This window comes from Camarhynchus parvulus, chromosome 6, assembly GCF_901933205.1.
Source record: "Camarhynchus parvulus chromosome 6, STF_HiC, whole genome shotgun sequence".
NCBI lineage: Eukaryota > Metazoa > Chordata > Aves > Passeriformes > Thraupidae > Camarhynchus > Camarhynchus parvulus.
The window spans coordinates 10,756,797-10,774,554 of NC_044576.1; the positions used below are offsets into that span (position 1 = coordinate 10,756,797).

Sequence of the window (17,758 nt, forward strand, 5' to 3'; positions counted from 1 at the left end):
CAGAAAGGTGTCTTGCTTTGACACCAACCTTGTTGCATTGATTTTCCTAATCCCTAGAAGACAAGCAGTTTAGTTAGCAGAGAACAACAGCAACAATGATTCACAGGCCCTGACATCAAGCAGAGGGCTGAAAGAAGACCAGGAAGACCCATTCCTTGTCACAGAGCAGGTGGTGAGACCATGTGGCCAAAATAATCCTGTAATTGAATTTAAGCCAGTGCAGGAATGTTGTGCATGGCAAGTTGCTGCTCTGGAATTACAGTGATTTACACAGCTACAAGGTCCCAAGCAGCTCTTTGCTGGCCCCCAGGTTCACATGAGCTGTGTGTGAGCACACCTTCCCTCCCTGTTACCTTCCACACTTGGGCTGTTCTGTCTCCCTGTCATGCAGAGGGTGAGGGGAGCTGATCTGGCTCTAGAGCAAGCTGGGACTAACACAGTGGGAATGAGTGTGGCTCATGTCAGGAATTTGGCTTTATGGAGGTGTACCCCCAGATGCTCAGCCAGCCTTTGCACCATGCCATGGAGCTGATGAGGAGCCTTCATTGCCTCATGTTGAATTCAACTGCCCTGGAAAAAGGAAAAATCCAAATCAGACATCTCTGAGTGTGCAGCTATGCTGCACAACTGTAAATCTAAACTTGGGGAATTCTCACCTTCAGGAGATGAACAGACTCAAGCAAGAAAACTGAGAAAGATTTCTCTTCATCCTTTAGCTTAAGTTGGATAGTGAGATGGTGAGCTGGGTGAGACTGAGCAGCTTCTGCAATGAGTGCTGGGTCACTTGGCATCCTCCAGCCTTGGCCCTCTGGGAATCCCAGTGAGGGTCTGACAGGCACCTTTGTGGTGCCCCAAATTAGTTGTATCTGAATCTCATGACAATATAGCCTAAAAAAATTTGCCATGTCGTGGCTCCGCTGATTTCCCCTAAATCACACATGCCCAGTAATTTTCCTGCTGTCTCCCTTGTGTTTTCTTCCACACATCCCATGTGACAGGGGACCTTGGTCTTCTTGTGCTCCTTGAGTTAGGAAAGGCATTAGGAATTGCTGAACAGTGGCTTCTGGTCACCTCTTTTGAGGTGCATGAAGGCTGCTAAAGCCTTGCTGACTCTGAAGGTTTCCAGTGGGAAATGTAAGGAGGGTGGCACTGAGCTGCCCTGCTCGTGTCTTCTCTGGGGCACCTGTTGGGGGTCAGGGTGGCCAAAGCAATGTGGGCTGAGCAGAGAGTCTGAATGGGGAGTTTTGGTGAGGGAAACTTACAGAAAGGGATCAAAATACACACCGAGTAGAAGTTCATGGGTAAAGGAGTACTGGAAGATTTTGTGGCTGCAAGTCACTTTAGATATGCAGCCAAGAACTCTAATTTTTGGTCTTGTAATAAGTCAGCAGGCTAACAGCAGTAGGAACCCATAGGCAGCAATATTAACACACTCAGTGGGCAATGATTAACAAACAGACAAAATGGCCTCTGCTTTCATTATACAGTTTGCTCTTTATGGCTGGCATTTGTTGAAAAGACAAATCAGACTGGGAAATAGTGCATTTTATTTTTTCATGCTGGTTTATCTAAGTTCACTAGCTACAAAGGAAGACACGAGTGATAGGGAAGCACATTCCAGAGAGCAGCAAGGGAAGCACTAAAACTGGCAGACAATAAGGTGATTCTTGTTGCAGATCTTGTCATTCCAAGTGCCGTCAGTGTACATCTCCACACACTCCTCCTGCCCTTTGCCAGAAGGTTCATTTGAATACCAGTTAGTATAGCTCAGCTGAGCACCGTTCAGGAGCTGGAATCTTCCTGGAATAAGGGATTGTTTTATCCCCAGGTAGGCATAGGTGTTAAAATATTTCACAAAGTACAGAATGGCATCATTCTCTCCAGGGCTCTTTGGAGTGGCAATAGAGCCTCCAGCCTCTTTACATTTTTCCACTGTACCATCAAAATCAGCTTTTTTTCCATTGGTAGCAAAGATTTTTCCTCCTGACTCTGTTATCATCTTGTTCAAGCGAAGGACTGCAAGAGAAGGGAAAAGCTGTTAAATGTGTGTGCTGTTGTGTGCTCACTTTGCTGTCAATTTTAACTCCTGCTACTTTGCTCCATAACTTTAGATTAAACCCAGGAAAAGGTAAAGGAAAGGAGAACTTGAAATCAAAGAAATTTGAAAATGGAGAAGGGGGAAAAGGGAAGAAACACACAGAAGATGAAACAGGAGAATCACATAAGAATTTGGAGGAGGAAAGGAAATGAGGAATTCTTTTTATTTAAAAAAAAGCGCGTATGATTTTCTTTGAGACTCTCGATAAGACTCTGAGGTGGTTTGCAGTATACTAATGTTCTTGAGTGAGTGGGATCTTAGATTTGATCTGGTCCTGCTTGTCTTAGTATGTTTTTAGTGTTCTGTCTGTTGGGGGCACAAGGTGTGCATGGAGCAGCTCTGCATAGGCAGGGATTTTAATCTGCCACATTCCTGCCTTGCTTGCACTCATACTTCAGAGCTGTTACCCAGGTGTCTTCCACTAGTTATGAAAATCTAATTCCTGCTCCCCCACCCCCATTTGAAAGTTTTCACTCATTGATAAAACAGTGAAGAAGATATAAAAAAGAATGCTATAAAACTGCAGAAAATTCTGCCTTCTTCTTAAGAAGCAACTTTTGCCCCCCTGGTCTATCCCCACTAACCCAGCAGCAGAGGAAAGTAAAGGCAGATAAAATACCTCCTTCCAGTCTGGAAATCCGATATTCCAATTGATGGATGGGGTCCCCGTGTTTATTACCAGCCAGAGCTGTGAGATCTGTGAACAAAACCAGCTAGCATGCACTTTGCTTTACAATGTCAGTCTTGGCTTTCAAATAAAGCAGAACTCATCATATGAAATTAATACAAACTTTTGAAATGTTTGTTTGACAAGTTTTAGTTTACTGCTGGGTTTTAAGCAAGTGATATCTTCACACATTAATCTTTGTAAGGATAGGGGATAAGTTCCTGGAAGTCACCTGCAGAGCAGGGATGTTTATGGAAAACTGGAACTGGCAAACTGAGATAGTTTTCTCTCTAGGTGATTGAGCCAGTCCAGGCAAAACTCTGGCACTTGTGCAGTAGGTTTAGCTGATTTTTAACTGTGTCTAGGGACTGAATCCTTCATAGAATCCTTCAGAGCTGTTCAAGCTCTTGCTTACAGCTACAACCTAGGGCTCAGCAACAAGTTTCTTGTCTATAGAAAATTCTAAACTTTTGTCTGTGAGTTGAACCATTGAATCATTACATAGAGATTTAAGCATCTTACTTCATGTAAGGAAATTAATAATAAGTCCTGATTACTTTATTTCAAGTAGATCACACAGCAGATTATGGTAGATAGCACTGAGTTTTCAAAGCATAAAAATAGAACACAACAGATAAAAATGGAGATAACTTCACATACCTGGTATTTGCTGTTCATCTGCACTGTTGCTTCTTTCTCCAAACAAAGGCTTGAAAGGGAATGGAAGAAATCCTGCAAGTTTACCTTGAGCACAGAATGGGAGCAGGAAAAAAGCTACTGCTAAGATTTTGTGCAGCTGTGGAGACAGCATCATTTAAAGCTAAAGGTAAACCAGACTGGTTTAGTCTCCAGGGTAGAGTCCTGCATTTAAATAAAAAAAGAGAATGTTTTAGAATTTTTCTGAGCGTGAAGTCTTACATATATTAGACTTTGCCTGCAGTGACATGAATGTCATTCATGTAGTCGCAAAGCGATCTTATTTCAGACAATTAAGATATTTTCCCAAAAGACAGTCTGCTAAGTCTATGAAAGTCTACAGAGCAAAAAACCCAAAACATCCCTTCAAAGCTCTTTCCTGTACATCAGATATCATTATATGCCATTTTTCCCCATACAAAAAGTTATAGTTTCATTTTACAGGAGAGCAATAGACACATGGCTGCTTTAGCAAGAGAATGTTTAAAACAAAGTGGGACATGCTGTCTTTGTCAATTGGTTTAAGAGCAAAACTGCTAATACTTATTCTTCTATTGCAGCATCCATTTTTAACATCTCTTCACCTCAGGTGACATGGTCTATAAAAAGAGGTGAAATTGTTAATAAAAATGTTGATGCACACATTGAAATTGGAAAGTCTTGTGATACAGTTTAATAGATTCAACATAGCTGAAACAGCAACCTATCTAAAGATGTGCAACTTACCTAGCAGCTCCCGTGTGAATTAAGAAAGACTCATTAAATGGTCCAATTTATAGGGCATGTAACTTGAGATTCATCTTCTTATCTACAGAGAGCACAAAGAATACATCATATGATATGAATTGGCATATAATGGAAATTGAATGAACTTTAACTTGAATGATAGGGGGAATGTTTTCTTCAAGAGGTAAACATACTTAAAACATGAGGAAAGTATTTGAAGGTACTTTTGTAACTTGTAGAAACACTTTCACACATTTTAAAACCAACCAACCCTGGAACAGAACAAATTTCTCAATTCATATTTGAAATACCTGATATTTCCACAGAGTGGGTGTGGAAATGTCACAGAAGATAAGCAATTACAAGTTCACCTGAAGTATAATAATACCAGGAACACCACCATCATTTTTGTTAGACTGAGGACTCACCAGTGATAATGACCAAAGTCTCATAACTAAACAGAATCTCACAATTGTAGCAGCAAAGGCAAATGACAAATCTGCAGCACGTGCAGAGGAGACAGAGAGCAAGACACATGCTGAAATAACTTACAGAATACTCCAGGGGAAGTTTAGATGTCAAAAAGAGCAGTTTTCTCAGTGGAGCAAGGACCTCTCAGTGAAGGAAAAAAGCTGCTTTATGCCAGTCCTGCAAGTACAGAGGCCCAAGATGAGAAGCTGAAATGGCGATGGCCTTGCCAAGTATTTTACAGCTGTTCTCAGCTCTGTGCAGTGAAGATTTTAAGGAAAGGTGTTTGTGTTCCAGTTCAACCATGATGTGGCCACATCATGCTTGTGGTGTCAGGCCAGCATCCTGGTGCTGCAGCAAGGCCAAGAGCCAGGACAGCAGGGCAGTGAGGTGCTTTGGGACTGGAAGGGGAATGTCAGCAGTATCTGTATTAGCCTAACCAATGCTACTGGGTTTGGGCAAGGCCAGGTCACCTCCACAGGCACTGTGCCCTTGTGCCTGCACTTCCACACTCACCTCAGCCTCTGATGTGTGCCCCAACACCTTTGTCCTTGGTGGTGTGCCCACAGATCCTGCTGCATTGTTTATTGAGTGCCCTTGAGTGCACCAGTCCTGTGAAAAACAAACAGGCAGCTGTATGCACACTGACAGAAGAGGGCTGTTTTCAATTTGCACGAGCTACCTTTGTTTCAAGCTTCTTGTCAAATTTCACGTTTCTTAGCTTTTGAGTGTTTGATGTAATGCTTTCAACATTCTTCTGGCAGAGATTTTTTACTTTTTATTTTTTGGGAAAAAAGCCCCACCAAAATCAAACAGAGGACGTGAGACAAGCCAGTACCAGGGATCTAGATGAGCCCAGAAAAGGTCACTGGCAGAGCCTGGCCTTTTGCATCCATGGTGAGAACAACTTGAACATTTAACTGCACCTGGAAGAAACCACAAGTTAGGCAAGTGTAGATGAGGAGGAGGTTTGGCCTGCAGTTGTGGGTTCCACATCCTGACTCAGGGCCTGGGAAACCAGAAGGGGGGACAAAAGCTTTCTTGTGATAGACTCCTGAGGAAAAACTGATGTAGATTGGATAAACTATAAACCTTTCTTGTCTTGATTTTCATCAGCATATTAATAAGGTGGTGCAAGTTAAATAGATATTTAAATACACCTTCATTTCTAATACGCTTGTTTATGATTGCCTCATAGACTATTTTATATGACTACCATAGCTTGTAAACTATTTTCTGATCTTTCCTTGAACCACATATCACAGAGGTCTAGCAAGATTCAAGGACACAGATCTGATAAAGAAGAAACTATCTTTGAGTACTGAGGTAACTTTTCTTTGGTTTCCACATCAATCAGTAAGAGGTTTCCTAGTTTCAGTGGCAGTGAAGCAAATGATGGATATTCTGAGTAGGTTGTGTTGTGCAGTGTATGTAGGCAAAGGCAAAATCTGCTAAGGACAGAGGTGGGTCAATGCTGTTTTCTTAGCTGCTCAGAAATACAGGCAGAGTTGAATGGCTGTGTGTTCCTTCCATAAGCCTGTTTGTTAGCCTTGCCTTGGTACATTTAGTCTCCTGAAAGTTAGGTTTTTTCTTCCGTGGTACTATTCACAGGTAACCTTAAAAATTGTTTTCTTATTTTCTGTTTGTATTTAAATGCCCCCAACCCCAGCAATATTTTCTGTTTAAGTTGATTTTGTTCTGTTCTGATGTTGTTTCCACCCTACCTTGTTTCCACCTTGTCCTGTGTTTTCTGCATTTCAGAATAATTGTCAGGCTCTCCCCAGCAACTCTCTTATGCCTGGGAATAGCAGGGAGAGCCCAGAGCATGGGGAGACACGAGGTCCCATTTCTCAGAGGAGGGCTAAGGCTATTTTTGCTGAGCACAAAAAGCAATTCAGCAAGATGTAGGCACTTGGGATAGCAGACTTCAACAGGCATTTTTAAAAATTAAATGATGAGCAGCATTTTAGAGCAGAAAGTTTCATTTTACCTGTGATCAGTGCACATGAATGCTACTGCCATCTTGCCCCACAGACTTAGGTGAAGGATCCAAGAGGAGAGCTGGATGTCTCTGATGTGTCACTTGGTGTAGCTCAGCTGAGAAAAACCACAGAAGCTGTAAAGCAAGAAAATATCTCATTTCTTTAAGAGTTAAATAGTTCCCATTGCCAGAGCCTCCTCAAGGGTTAAGGAACCTTTCTCTGCAGTGTTGTTCAGCTCCTGAGCCACAAGGGCAGAGATGGGTGAAAGCTTCATTCCAGGTTTCACTTGGCATCACCTGGGTTACAGCCCTTGAGGCAGATTCTGCCAAACCCTAACACCGACTTCAAAAAAACATCCCAGACCTCTTATCATTTTTTAAGGTGCTACTCTAATTTCCAAGAATCCTGTATCTATTGTGTTTTGGAATCAGCTGTGTTTGTGTAGCTGTTGGCTAATAGGATTTTATAAAAGTGTGCTTCAGCTTCCCATAATGAAAGATCACTTGCAACCTGATACTCCGAGCTCCAGCTCACAATTTATACAAGATAAGGCAACCCTGCCAGCCTGTGTCACATCCTGCCAGTTAGGTTCACAACAGGTTGAACTGGAATTCAGTTTTCTCGAGAACCATGGGCCATGGGGTTTTTTTAATCAAGTTTCTACGAAAATCAGAAAAAAAATGTTTGCTGGAATCAATGGTCAGTTTCTTCACATGTGGTAGGGATTGATGGGGGCTGGTGTGAGGTTTTTGAATGCTCAAAATTGATAATATTACCCCTAAGCTGAAATAACTAATTACATTACACCATTATAGAAGAGATATCACTCTAGACCAGAGAAAATTCTCTCTGAAATAAATATCCCTAATTTTTCTGGCCTAAGTCTTACTATTAAACATACCTTATTAACTATATTCAATTTCTCTTATGTGAGACAGGTTCAATTTCTCTTACGTGAGACAGGATCCAGTTGCCTCAAAAGGGTTGGAATTTTTGCCATCTTTTTACTTGTACTAGGATCTTAATTCTTAATAAACAGCTTCTATAGTATGTGGGCAGTAACTAATTTTCTGATTTAAGGATCTTACCTTTACATTGCACTTCTGTAGCAAATAATTTTAAATGAAGAAAAAAGATTAACCTGGATTTTTCCTGGTCTGGTCATTATACATCAGGAATTAATATTGCACTTTTAAGGAAAGATTTTATAAAAAAAATTTATATTACCATAGCAGAACACAGAAACAATGTATTTTGTTTCTTCATGTGCCCAACCCCTCTGTCCATTAAAAACAAACCAAAACAAAACAAAAACCTCCAAAAACCAAACATAAATGGAGAAATCAGATCTTTCACAAAAAAAACAGACTGAAATGCTGGTATTTCAAATAGCATTTGAGGGTATAAATTGATAGAGTTATACACAAACACACACACACAAAAAAAGCCATATCCAAAACCAAAACCCAAACAATTTCTGTATGCTTTTCCTCTGTGGAACTGCAAAGAATAATCCAGCAACATTACAGATCAAGTGTGAACCATAAAAAGGAAAGTACTGCCTAGCAGTTCTCTGGCTGGATCTGAGGAGCTTTTATTTTTCAGCAGCATGTATGTGTTTGATTATTTTCTCCTTTTCTCAATCATAATGGCTAAAGCAGAAAAAATTGGGCTTTTAGACCTAGCTTAGATACTTTGCTTATTGATGTAATAAATACTAGCTTGTGACTGGAAAATAAAAATCTTATTTTTCTTAACTGGATGAAAACCACCCCGCTGTCTTGAAGTCTAAATCTGTTTAGATATAGATGTTATGTGGTGTTAAAACATTTGTAAAACATTTTTACACATCAAGGGTCTTAACAAGAGATCTCTACAGTCATTTTGCAATCCCAAATGTGGTAGAAATAAATTTTTCATTAACTAAAGGGATAGGATACCCCAAAAACTAGTTGGAGATGTATGTAAATGAATATGCTTTTTCAGTTCAGAGAGTAAAAGATGATGTTGGTAGGGATTTTTTGGGGGAAGGATTTGGTGATTTTTTTGTGACAGGTAAACACTTTGCTGTAACAAAGAAACTGCACAGTTAGACTCAAAAACTACTAATGAGGTTTGCTTATTAAAATACTAATCTTTAAGAGATAGTTTTAAGCAAACCTTCAACCCTTTCTAGCAGATTTAGTGTAGCTGGTCAGATCTAAACCCAGGAAAATGAAAAGGTATAAATTTAGCCTTACCTCTTTTTCTCAAAAACCACAGAGTTAGAGTTGTCATGGCTCTATTCCTTTCCTGTTTGAAACTTTTGGCTAAAATGGTACCATGGTCATAGGTCTCAAAACAGAACTGCTTTGGAAAGCTGGTTTGAAAGCAGGTTCACACTTTGAAACCTATCTGGCGTGGTCCTGGGTGTACCTTTTCCATTCCAGAATCCCAGTCTGCTCTCTTATCACTTGGAGTGCTGCGTGAACCTTGGGGATGAATCATCCCTTGCCAAAATTCTGGCAGGGCTTGGAGTGAATGGGAGCAGACCCTACGTCTCTTCCTCCTCATGGGAGCCTTGGGAACATCTGGGACTGCCCAGAGTCAGGTCCAGCTCCCAGGGGCTTCCTGCACAGAGCCAAATGTGGGGGAGGAGATTGTGTTTAATGCATGAATTTTAAAGCTGGGGCTTTCTTTTTTTTCCCCCCCTCAGGTAGTGTGTAAATGAGGATGGATGAGCCCAGGGCTTCCTCACTGCAAGGTAAGAATGTGAGAATTGGCTGCTGGTGGTAACTGTGCTCAGCTGCCCCTGCTCACCAGCTGCCCAAACAGAGCAGCAGGGAGAATACTCTGTGAAATGTTGCTTCTTGGTCCTACCAGATTTGAGTTGAAGTCTGTCTGTGCTGTTGCTTGGTATATAATATCAGCAGAGATGTTTGTGTTTGAACTGATTGAACTTCCACTCTTAGCTGCCTTCCCAAAATATTTTCTGCTTTGAGAAAAGACAGGTGGCCTTCCAACACTGCAGTCCCATGGTTTTCTGAGGGAATGTGCTGTTTTAGCAACAAAATGCAATCTTTGGCATTTTATACACTCTACCTACTTGAATTGAGTGCAATATTTATCTTTGTGTTTTATAGAGAGTAGCCTCTGAAACTAGAAAATTTAATTGTAAGTAGTATTATTGATATTTTTATAAAACAAAAGGTGGATGCTAATGAATCAGTGAGTGGTTCAATGTGACACAGGCTCTGTGATTGAAAGTGATGTCCAAAAGCTGAAACCATAATTGCTCCAGTGAAGTCAACCTCTGTGCATCTCTTTTGAGGAAGAAACTATTAAGTACTTCAAAATGCTTCCAACTATGACGCCACAGGCAATTTTAACTTCAGCATTTCCAGTCTCCCAAGTCAAACCTTGGAATTTTCCTCTAATCTTCACAAAGGTATGGAGACAATCTGCCATGAGAAATGAAGTCAGAAGTATTCCCAACCCTCCAAAAGGGAGAAACACATCAGGCACATCAGTTCAGGCACATTTTAATCATGTTAATCACCTAGCACATTTGGTATTTTCCTAAGGCTAAAAAATATCACAATACGATTCATCTTATATTTTAGGCTACAGAGAAATTGCAGGAATTTAATCAACCCGAAACACAGCTACTTCATCATCTCCATTCTCTGAGGTGGCTGAAAGACCATTCTCTAAAATTCACAGATTGTGAGACGGTACATATTGCATTTTTTGTCATTCCAGGTGCCATCAGTGTACATCTCCACACATTTCTCTTTCCCTTTGCCATTGGGCTCATGCTGGTGCCAGTTGCTATAACTCACAGGCATACCATTTAAATACTTAACCTGACCTGAATCCTCCCCCTTTGTAATGCCCAGGTAAGCATATTGGTTATACTGTTTCACAAAGTCCATAATAGCTTTATTCTCCTCCTCGTTCTTGGGGGCTGCAAGGGTTCCTCCAACCTCTTCACAGGATTGTAGTGCAGATACAAAGTCAGCTTTCTTCCCATTGCTAGCAAGTATTTTCTCTCCTACTTTTCTTATTTTCCCATTCAAAGCAAGCGCTGAAACATGAAAAGAGTTAGCTTTGTAAATTCTCTATGGCATACTGATGTAAAAGCAAAGAAAAAGAAATCAAGAGATGAAAACTAAAAGTGCTAAAAGGAACAGAGGGAAAAATTGAGCTAAGGAAGAGGAGTAATAAAGATCTTTAATTTTACCCATTCACTAACTGTTCACTAAATATATTTTTCTGCTTGTGACCACTTGTCCTTGTCTCCAAGACAGGGATGTCTCACCAACACCTCTTAAATATCAACCCTGTTATATTTTGTGTACTTTCTAAAGACGACCAGCATGCTTCAGATTTGAGCAAAGGAAACAGAAAAATGATAATTGTTTAGTGAAACCCTTTTCAGTACAAAACAATTTACCACCTTTAACAATCTGGCTGCTGATAGATAAAAGTGGCACAAGACTGAGTTTCCATGAATCCATGTGGAAAGTGCAACACCAGGTAGTCGGAATATTTTTTTTAATAAACCCAAGTTGAATAAATGTGCATTATGATTGCCAAGAGGAATCTGCTTCTCTCCAGGGAAATAAGACTGACTTCCCTTGCTTTGAGTGAGAAAATGGAGTTTTGGGGTGTAGTACCCATCCGAAATGCAGTTTCCTTCCTGCAAGTTGTGGCTCTGTAACTAATTTTGCCTATTGCACTTAAAATTGATTGTGAGCTGAAAAAGTAACAAGGGGAGGAATTACCAGCCTCAAGTTGGAAAAGTCGGTGCTTCAAATTTGCTAAAGCAAATTTGCTGGCCAAAGAATCAGGCAGACCTATACAGATAAAAACAAAAGTTATACAGTTATACTAGGCTGTGCTGCTAGGAACAATCCCCTGGATAAAAGCAATTACTTTCCAGAACTAAATTGCAAATGTATTTTTTAAAATCAGCAAGAGTAAAATAAATATTTTCCCAGTATTTTTTTTCACATTGTTGTTAATATATATTAAAGCAAACTAACAAAAACATCCAATCCTCTGAAATGCTGGTAATTCTCCTCTGCAGAAACGAGACTGAAGCTCTACAGGCTGAAGCCTTTTGTTAGTTTATCTGTGAAACTGGCTTTGCCAAAGACAGGTTTCATTGGTAATGACAGGCATGAGGAATACTCTGAGGAGGAAACAGTTTCTATGGCACCGTGTGACTTTCTTTTTAAAGCGCTGGATGTTTATCTTGCTTTAATGGGAGCCATAAACAGTGGTAGTGGAAGGTTTCTGAATAGTGTAAAAAACATCCACAGCACTGCTTGCTAAAGATGGGAACCCACTGTAAAGGTAGATTCTTTTTTTTCATACCACTTCCCACAGGTAATGGAGGTCCTACATGTAGAATAAAGTCACTAATGTACTCCCATGATAATAATCATGATCATAATTCACAGCTAAAACAAACAGCAATGTAGAAGCACAAAATCTTGCTGCATCCCCAGCAACACTGCAGCTCTTTCTGCACTTCACAATCCATTAAAAACCCCCTATATTTTACCTTATACAGGGAGACTGGGAATAATTCTGATCATGCTTTAGCCTTGTCAGCAGACCTGGAGAAAGTATTTCTACATATATATAAAATATTTATATGTTAGGGTGTTTCTTCCCCCAGAAGAGAGAGGAGACCTGTTTTCCTGTTTTTTAGAAAAATATTAAACTTCCTATTTCCTCCATTCTCTTTTCCTTCCTGTGCTTAACACATCTGCTTCCTTGAGAGCATGTGTCCTTTTGTGTTGTCCGTTCATGCAGCCTTTGTGAGGTGGGTCTCTTGCAAAAGAAGAAGTTTGCTTACCTTTCAGACCATTCCTTCCAGGGATACCAGGCAGCCCAGAAATTTCTGGGCATTTACTCAATGCATGGCAAGTCACTAACAAAGCAGCCAGTGCTATGAGGGTGTAGGATGAGTTAGACAGCATGATTTCTCAGGCCAGCTGTAAAAAAACCCCACACATTTGTCAGGCAATTCTGTAAGAAATTGTAGACATTGGTTTATACAGCTGCACACTCCTCCCACCATGATCCCTTCTTGAAATTTACATTATTTCCTTGTTTAAATAAAGTTTATAGTTCAGGTGTAAAAGATTGATTTTGCAACCATCGTGTAGTTTATACACAAAACTCTTTTTAGACTGATAAACTTGGAGTAGTGAAAATAAATTATCCCTTTCACTGTCACTATTTGTTGGATTAATCCTTGAGAAATGATAAGCTCAGAGGTAACTGATCACACTTAGGCCATTAGTTGTCTGCAAGGACTGTAATCACCCAATGGTGCATAGGATATTAACCTGAAAGGCAGATCTGTCACAGTGGAACTGGTCATGTTTGGGAGCTTGTTAAAGCACAACACTATCTAAGCACGTTTATTTGGCATAAACTGATACTGTTTTACACATGGGCAAAACTTTATAGCTCAATTGACATTCCTATCCCGTTTTGAACAAAATTCCACAAGCTTGAAAATGTCAGTTAATCTTGTAGAAAATCAATTTTTGCTGGTTGGCAATAGGTTTATTAATTTTATTTTATCCCAACAGATAAAACAACAACTAGGGTTATAATCTTAGTGCTGAGCTGTCACAACTAAAAAGCATTTTAAAACTGTACATTGTGGGTTGTTTACAGCAGAGTGAGCAGGTGTGCTGTGCAGCTGTGAAACATGAAGGACTGTAAGATACTGTGGCATAGAAATATCCAGTGATTGACATCATTCAGTTAAACTAACAGGAGATATAAAGAAAGGTTCAAGATGCCAGTATGAGGGTCTGTTTCCAATGGGGTGATGCTCGTGGGTTGACTCATACAAAACAAATAACTTAATATCCATTGCTTCACTTTTCTATTGGCACAAATCGAAGATGATCCTTTACCTACTCTCTCTCAAAAAGCTCCATATTTTTTTAAAAAATCAGCATTTACACCTACTAGGTTCTAAATCTAGCTCTACCTAAAATTTAAAATAAAAGCTTTGTTGGCTTGAATGCTGTAAGATGATTAACACCTGGGTTCATCAGCTATGACAAGGTATTTGCTATTACATTTCAAAGTATATATGCCAAGCAGAATCAAAATATCATCTAGTGTCATTTATTAAGTGAGGCAAGCTTTTAAAAGAAGAAGCATTGCTTAGATCTTCCATATTGACTCTGTTATAGAAGACTTTTGAGGTTATTTTTAATCTGCATCAACAGCAACTGGTTTTTCTAGGGGAATGTCTCATCAACCTCAAACTGATGTGACATACCCTTGAATATACGAATATTCAATTATGTCATAAATTTGCAGCACATAGGATCTGTTTAACTAACAGCAGTATGGTCAAGAATGTGCACTTTAAAGAAGGTAAAATCAAATCCACTGAGTGCATATGTGCAGTATTAAAGGTGCTGTAGAGTTTGGTTTGTTGAATTTGGAGCATCTCGAGTTGTTTGCCCTTTACTGAAGGCCAGCAGACCCCTCTGGAACCACCGGCCAGTGACTCAGAGAGAGCAGGTTATTAGAGACCCTAACAGAAACCTACCTTAGGTGGTAGGAATACTTACATCCTTGAGATAAGGAAATGCAATTACAACATGTACCCTTTGCCTGGTGACGATCATTCAGGGAATTACATTTGAATGGACTACTGCATCCAGCTCATAATTGGATTATGATGCAGAGTCAGACTCCTGATCAGTTATATAGCAAAACTGAAAAAACACAGCCCTTCAGTTTTAATCCAGTTTTAATGACCTTCATCAGTCATTACTATCTAGTGTCCTTCAGGCAACTCCTTATCTACCAAAATTGCTAGTATAAGCAAAGTAAAAAAATTACTAATAAAGGGAAATTTAATTTTAGAACATAAATATGACCACAGAAATCAAAAGGAACAGGTTTGCCTTCTAGCTGAATTTTTTTGTGATTTATTAAAAGGAAATTCAACTTACCCTTCTGCTTCAAAACGAAATGAAAAAGCAGTTCACACAAATTCCCTTTATATAGTGTGGTGTTTGTTAAATGATATGGCTGAAGTGGATACTGGGGCCACAAATGAGCTTTTTCAGTTTTGCTCATATATTTGTTATGCAAATACTGGGGTCAGTTTTAAGGGTTGAGAAATTTCTTTTTTTTTAACAAAATAAAGCCAAAGTTGTAGAAAATACAATCCAGAACTAACTAACCCCAGATCTGTAGATACAAAAGATATAAAAACATAAAGTAAGCTTCAGCAATTTTAGGTCATATTTTAAAATTGTTTGCTGTTTTATAAAAGCAAAAAATAGCAGATGACCACCAGTGGCTCTTGTAAAAGGAAAGATACACTTGTGATTAATCTTAGGGAAGCCCGGTACCTTCCAGATAGTCTGACCCAGTAATCAGAATTCTAAACTTTCCTCCCCTCTCTGTATCTGATGTACTTACCTTAATGTAATTTTCTAGCTATGTGCTAGAATGCTCATTCTGGTCTCTCTTGCACATGACAGCTGCTTCTCTCTTGGTCAGAGATGGATCTTGGAAAAAATCTGTATACATGCACAAAATGCTCAAATGGACATCATTTTCAAGGAAAGAAAAAAGAAACCAGAGGTTTTGCTCCTGTTGTTTCCCAGAAATAAGTATTAGGATTTTGTAACTCCCTTCTGGTTCTGATGCATTCTACTCTAAAATGTTTGATCCTAGATGGGGTTTGTTTTATAAACCTCAGCAAGCCAACACATCAGTGCCTCACCTGAGGGATAGAAATACCTCAGCTTCGCAGATTTTCTGTGTTTTGTCAGTTTATACTGTGGTCTCTTAAAAAGAGGATGTTTTCTATTTTTCATTTGCATTTTACATAAACTATTTAAGTTTTGTCATCACCCCTAATAATAGTGTTATTCCTTCTGAATGACTCCAGCAGGATTCACAGCTGCATTCTAACATCTTTAGGCTCCCTGCTCAGCAATTAGAGATGTTTAAGATCAACTGGCTGACCTAGCCAAGATAAAATACCAAAGCAGACGATACATTTAGGATTCCCCTTAGACATAGTGCAGGGACTTAAATACAATTCCATTCACAGCTGTGAGTCTTGTCCTGCAGTTAAAAGTGCCCACATGGCCTGTTCTCCATCTCAACCCCCCCACAAACAGCAAACTGAAGATGTAGCAGGTTTCCTTCTTAGCAAATGATCAGTCAATACTCACAAATGTATGTTCTGGACAATCTATCTTCGAGGATCTTCCTCTACCAGATGGGCAGCAGAGCTCTGAATGCACATTAGTCCTTTTACACCACCAATGGAAACTATTTCTCTCTGTAGTTCAGATGAGGTAGATGTAAAAAACTGGTGTTGAGTGGATAAGATGTGGATTAGACAGTACCCAACAGATAAAATATTTTTCCAATTCCTGTTGCAGTTTGGAAATAGCACAGATACCAGACAATTGACCACAAAGACACAGGTAATTCTGTTTCTGAATGGCAGCAGACCTCTGGGGAACATAGGAAATTTCTTCAATTCCAGAATAAGATAGAACTTAATGGACCCAGATTTTGAGAAGCAATATTTTAAATTATTAGGTGCCCAAGTTCTTGGGAATGTTACCAGAACAAAATCTCAACAGATCCAATTTCTAGGCAACTCTGAAACAGTTGTAAGGGCTGGTTTTTCTGCTGCATCACTGCATATACATGCAGCTCTAACACATGAACATGATAAGTCTCTGGAGATTTGTACTGTTTCTTCCACCTAACACAGTTTATATTATAAGAAAATTAAAGAATTGAAGCATTAAACAGGGAGATCAGTAAAGCTCCATCAGCTTATCTCTATCCTTTTATGAAAGTGTGGTATGAGCAAGACATGGCTTATGATCTAGGAAAACCTTATCAATTCTTATCTTTTGGTAAAACTTTTGAAGAAAGATACATTTGATAACAGTTGTTCTCCCATGAGTCAGATCATACTTACACAATGGAATCTGATAAGAAATCTAAAACATTATCCTATGTGAGAGATTACTTAGTCATTAGATTTACTTTCCTTAGTTATGCAGCAGAGAATGAGGGAAAACAAACAAACAAGGAAGAAAGAAAGTAAATTTTTTCTGCAACCTAGCATCCCTGTAGAATAGCTGGGATGGGAATTCTGAAATCTGCAGGTAAACCTGTGTGGTAATGGCTGAAAGCCTTTAGCTGGGAAACATCCACGAAACTCAGCCAGGGAATTTTAATGGTTTCAGAGGACCCCAGGTACTCCATGCCTCCTTCTAGCATTAGGAAGAACCATAAGAATATTAAATATGATGTGCTGCCAGTGGATTAAAGCCAAACCTGCTCAACTCTCAGCAAAGGAGAACTTGGGGGGAAAATGGAGTCTGATTTACCAAGATGTCATGTGGTCAAAAAGACTGCTTCTTTCTATAGCAGCTCTGCATGCTACGCTCAAAAAACTAATTGCCAAGGAAGTTTCAGAACCAGAACTAATTTTATACAGCTTTCAAGCCTCTCATTTTCAGAACACAAGTTAAACTCCTCATTTTGCTGTTTTGAAGTGAGCTGATCACTAACTGATTATGATAACTTAGCATATCCTGATCTGTGTAAAGCTATGTTGTGCTCTTTCACATAAAATAGTGATGTACAGCCTTGCTAGTTTATAGTAGCAATCTGTGAGACAATAATTTAAACTGTGTCACTGTGCTGCAAGTTCCTGATATTGATTCTCTGAGCGAGTCCTGGTACAGCATCCGTGTGATAAACAGGTGTGGTCAATTCTCCATGTTTACCTCTTTCAAAACAATAGTCATTTTTTATATTTGTATTCTAGTATTTCCACTGTGATTTATTTGCTGAGCTTTAAATCATACAGAGTTAAGTGTCTATAGCTAGCTTTAAGAGGGCTCATTGGCATCAGCTCAAGACTTCATCAGAAATACAGGGCACTAAGCATATGTCACCTCTTATGTCATGAAACAACCCAGTAGGTGAAGTGTTACCTCCTCCTCTCCTGCAATTCAATTTTATTGACACAAAACCAAACAAAAATATGGGAAGTTCAGCAGTCCCCCACCTTTGGAAAATAAGAAACACTGATAAAAT

The 17,758-nt window shown here is 39.4% G+C and overlaps 2 protein-coding genes across 2 annotated transcripts; both read right to left on the reverse strand.

Moving 5' to 3' along the window:
- Positions 1-1,639: 1,639 nt before the first annotated feature.
- LOC115905146 (pulmonary surfactant-associated protein A-like) lies at positions 1,640-9,190 on the reverse strand. Its single transcript, XM_030951257.1, has 5 exons — positions 9,053-9,190; positions 5,096-5,267; positions 3,426-3,509; positions 2,718-2,795; positions 1,640-2,016 (listed from the first exon to the last, which is right to left on the reverse strand). Exons 1-5 carry the CDS (start codon positions 9,188-9,190, stop codon positions 1,640-1,642), a joined length of 849 nt encoding a protein of 282 aa, XP_030807117.1.
- Positions 9,191-10,326: 1,136 nt separating this feature from the next.
- Positions 10,327-15,124, reverse strand: LOC115905263 (pulmonary surfactant-associated protein A-like). Its single transcript, XM_030951450.1, has 4 exons — positions 15,098-15,124; positions 12,486-12,624; positions 11,404-11,475; positions 10,327-10,703 (listed from the first exon to the last, which is right to left on the reverse strand). Exons 2-4 carry the CDS (start codon positions 12,607-12,609, stop codon positions 10,327-10,329), a joined length of 573 nt encoding a protein of 190 aa, XP_030807310.1. The 5' UTR covers positions 12,610-12,624; positions 15,098-15,124.
- Positions 15,125-17,758: the final 2,634 nt, after the last annotated feature.

Coding starts and splice junctions, on each gene's coding strand:
- LOC115905263 (XM_030951450.1), bottom strand. CDS start 12,609: ATGCTGTCTAACTCATCCTACACCCTCATAGCACTGGCTGCTTTGTTA. Junction 11,476..12,485: donor TGGAAGGAATGGTCTGAAAG/GTAAGCAAACTT, acceptor TTATCTGTATAG/GTCTGCCTGATTCTTTGGCC. Junction 10,704..11,403: donor ACTTTTCCAACTTGAGGCTG/GTAATTCCTCCC, acceptor TTCATGTTTCAG/CGCTTGCTTTGAATGGGAAA.
- LOC115905146 (XM_030951257.1), bottom strand. CDS start 9,190: ATGAGGAGGAAGAGACGTAGGGTCTGCTCCCATTCACTCCAAGCCCTG. Junction 3,510..5,095: donor GCCCAAACCCAGTAGCATTG/GTTAGGCTAATA, acceptor TCTGTGCTCAAG/GTAAACTTGCAGGATTTCTT. Junction 2,017..2,717: donor GATTTCCAGACTGGAAGGAG/GTATTTTATCTG, acceptor CTTCTCTTGCAG/TCCTTCGCTTGAACAAGATG.